This window comes from Arachis ipaensis, chromosome B04, assembly GCF_000816755.2.
Source record: "Arachis ipaensis cultivar K30076 chromosome B04, Araip1.1, whole genome shotgun sequence".
In the NCBI taxonomy this organism is placed as follows: Eukaryota; Viridiplantae; Streptophyta; class Magnoliopsida; order Fabales; family Fabaceae; genus Arachis; species Arachis ipaensis.
In genome coordinates this window covers 70,526,832-70,529,382 of record NC_029788.2, presented here as the reverse complement: position 1 = coordinate 70,529,382, position 2,551 = coordinate 70,526,832, and the positions used below count along the sequence as shown (strand labels likewise).

The 2,551-nt window shown below is 26.0% G+C and overlaps 1 protein-coding gene across 2 annotated transcripts in view; it reads right to left on the bottom strand.

Moving 5' to 3' along the window:
• The window catches only part of LOC107637812 (uncharacterized protein At3g17950-like), a 17,969-nt gene extending 15,540 nt beyond the window's left edge, over positions 1 to 2,429 (bottom strand). The window contains exons 1-3 of one of the 2 annotated variants that reach the window (XM_016341113.2): positions 2,322 to 2,429; positions 1,922 to 2,074; positions 1,540 to 1,692 (exon numbers count right to left, since the gene is read on the bottom strand). In XM_016341113.2, the coding sequence (XP_016196599.1) occupies positions 1,540 to 1,692; positions 1,922 to 1,933 (165 nt within the window). In that variant the 5' untranslated portion in view covers positions 1,934 to 2,074; positions 2,322 to 2,429. The remainder of the gene's footprint in view (positions 1 to 1,539; positions 1,693 to 1,921; positions 2,075 to 2,321) is intronic. The other variant, XM_021121195.1, reaches the window with a different exon arrangement.

The following is a 2,551-nucleotide window of genomic DNA, read 5'->3' as shown; positions in this document are numbered from 1 at the left end:
TTTTAATTTTCCCTTGAGCTTCTCATTTCTAAGGTTTGAGTTTTTTTTATTACACACTTGGAAGACGTGTTAGGCATTTACTTCCTATCCCTGGATTTCCCAAAATTTTACAAAGGGGTAAGATAGGGATCTTCTAAATTAGGACAATTCATTAGTATTTTGTTTTTAAATATTTTTTAATGCAAAAGTGTGAAATTCCACCTCAAGTTTACTAAATAATTCAAATTGTGCAAGCTTATCAAATTGAACTGCCACCTACGTAATTAACTTAATGAAAACGGGTCCTAATAACATGCGTGTCACTTTTGTTCATCAATTATCATTTTTAGTGTGTAGTTTTATAATTTCGATTTTCTTTAGTGTGTATTTTTGTTTATATTAAACTTTTTTTGTGTGTACTTTTATTTATTTTCTCAATATATATATTTAAATAAAAATTCCCTTTTTATATACAATTTAAAATTATTAAAACAAGACTTTAAAATAAGATAAAAGATGAATTTTTAGCAGATTATATGATTGTATATGTTGAAGAAGAGAATGCTTCAAAATTTATTTCAAATGATAAATTTATAATTTTAGTTATATGAAATATCACAAAACAAATTTAAAAATATAATTCTAAAATATGTAGTTAAATGTTAATTTCTATATAATATAATTATTAATGTTGACTTATATACTATAAATTATATTTTGTTGATTTTTTATTTTATTATATTTTAATTTATTTTATATTTAATTTAGCCCCTCTTATAAAATTTTTAGATCTATCACTGCATGTATTTATACACAAATAATTTTAATAGCTGATTTTAGTATACAAATAGTATTTCTCTATTTAAATTTGTGTAACTCGAAATTTGACCGTTTAATTTTGTTGATATCCACCTCTACAACATGGTAAAACACACCACATCTCAACAAAAGTAAAAAACAGCATTATTTTTTCAATATTAAAATTAAAAGGTGCCAAGAGTAAAATTTATGATCTTTTGACTTTAGTATAATACTTACCATTTTAACTAAATCAAATTTGTTATTATTATCCACGTTTACTTTATAAAAGGACGTATTAATAGGCACAGTATTTGCTCTAGTACTAATAAAGGAATTACTACTAAAGATATATTTATTGAAAGAAGAATATTAGGTGCAGCAATTTTAGTATTTTGTAATTATTAATTAATCATTAATAGTATTTTTAATGGTATGAGATTATATCTAATAGTAAAAAATTATTGGCTAAAAAATACAAAAGTTGTTGGTCCCTAAGTTTTTTCTTATTGAAAAATCACGAAATTGAACATATTTACTAATAGTTATCATCATGTGAAAATACATCATTTTGACCATTGAATGATAGATGGTAGAAATTGATTTTATTTGAAGTAAAAGTGTTACCTTTATTTAAAATGTTACTAAATAAATAAGTTACACTTTTTGAACAAAGATCATTATGAAAAAATGTTTTTGCCATCTTCATGGGAGTAATTGCCATAATAAAATGTGGGTTTAGATTGAAAGTAGATTACTGGCCTGAGTGTCAAGATCTGAGGCAGAATCTTTTGAATGAACGGGAGAAGCAGTAAGCATAGTAGTGAATGAAACTGATCCAGAGTAATCTTCATTATTTCTCACCAACCCCGTTCCTGAGTTCAAGAATCTCAATCCCAAAGGCCACCCTTCTTCCTGCATCAACCAAAGGAACTTCTTTAGATAATATCTAAGAAAAATTTTCAGGCATTCCAAAAATACTAATATTTTAATGATTTTAGCCGTTGATCCTAATTCATATAAACGGTTAGAACACTAGTATTTTTGAAATATCTAAAATTTTTTCAATTTCTCAAATTTCGTAAGAAAAAGAGATAATGGAGAAAAGAGAAAAGAGAAAAGAGAAGAGAAGAGAAGATGGTACCTCTTGAGCCATGAATGAAATAATGGAATATTGAAAGTCACTTCTTCTGACAAAGAAGTGTTATTTCAAGATTGTCTGTACTTTTCTTCTACTCAAAAAAGGGAAAAAGTATCAACGTCCATGGCCGGAAACACGCTAGGATTTTGCAACTTCCTTAATAAGTGATATAAATAAAAGAAAAATGAAACATTTTTGAGAATTCGAATATATTAAAAGATGCAACAGTAATAATAATAATAATAATGTAGATGCAAGAGCTTCTTCTATTTGCTTCTTCGGTTCAAAATCTAAAGCTAATTGGAAAAGTTAAATAAATAAACACATTTCATTACATATACATAATAAATAGGTTCTGAAAGTCGCAAATAAAAGGGAAGGTGACGTGAGTGTGACTTCTTACCAGTGAACTTCTCCTTTGTTTTGCAGAAACACAAAACACAGCAGAAGATGGAAGCAGAAGTGAACTTTTGAAGTAAAAAAATTTCTTTTTTTTCTTTTTTTCTTTTTTGGAAAAACATAGGTGAAGAAGAAAAAATTATATCATTTAAGTTATAACTCGTTGACATGTGATCTATTAATTTATTCTTTCATTTGTTTGTGCATAAAATTAATAAAAGTTAAACTAGTTGA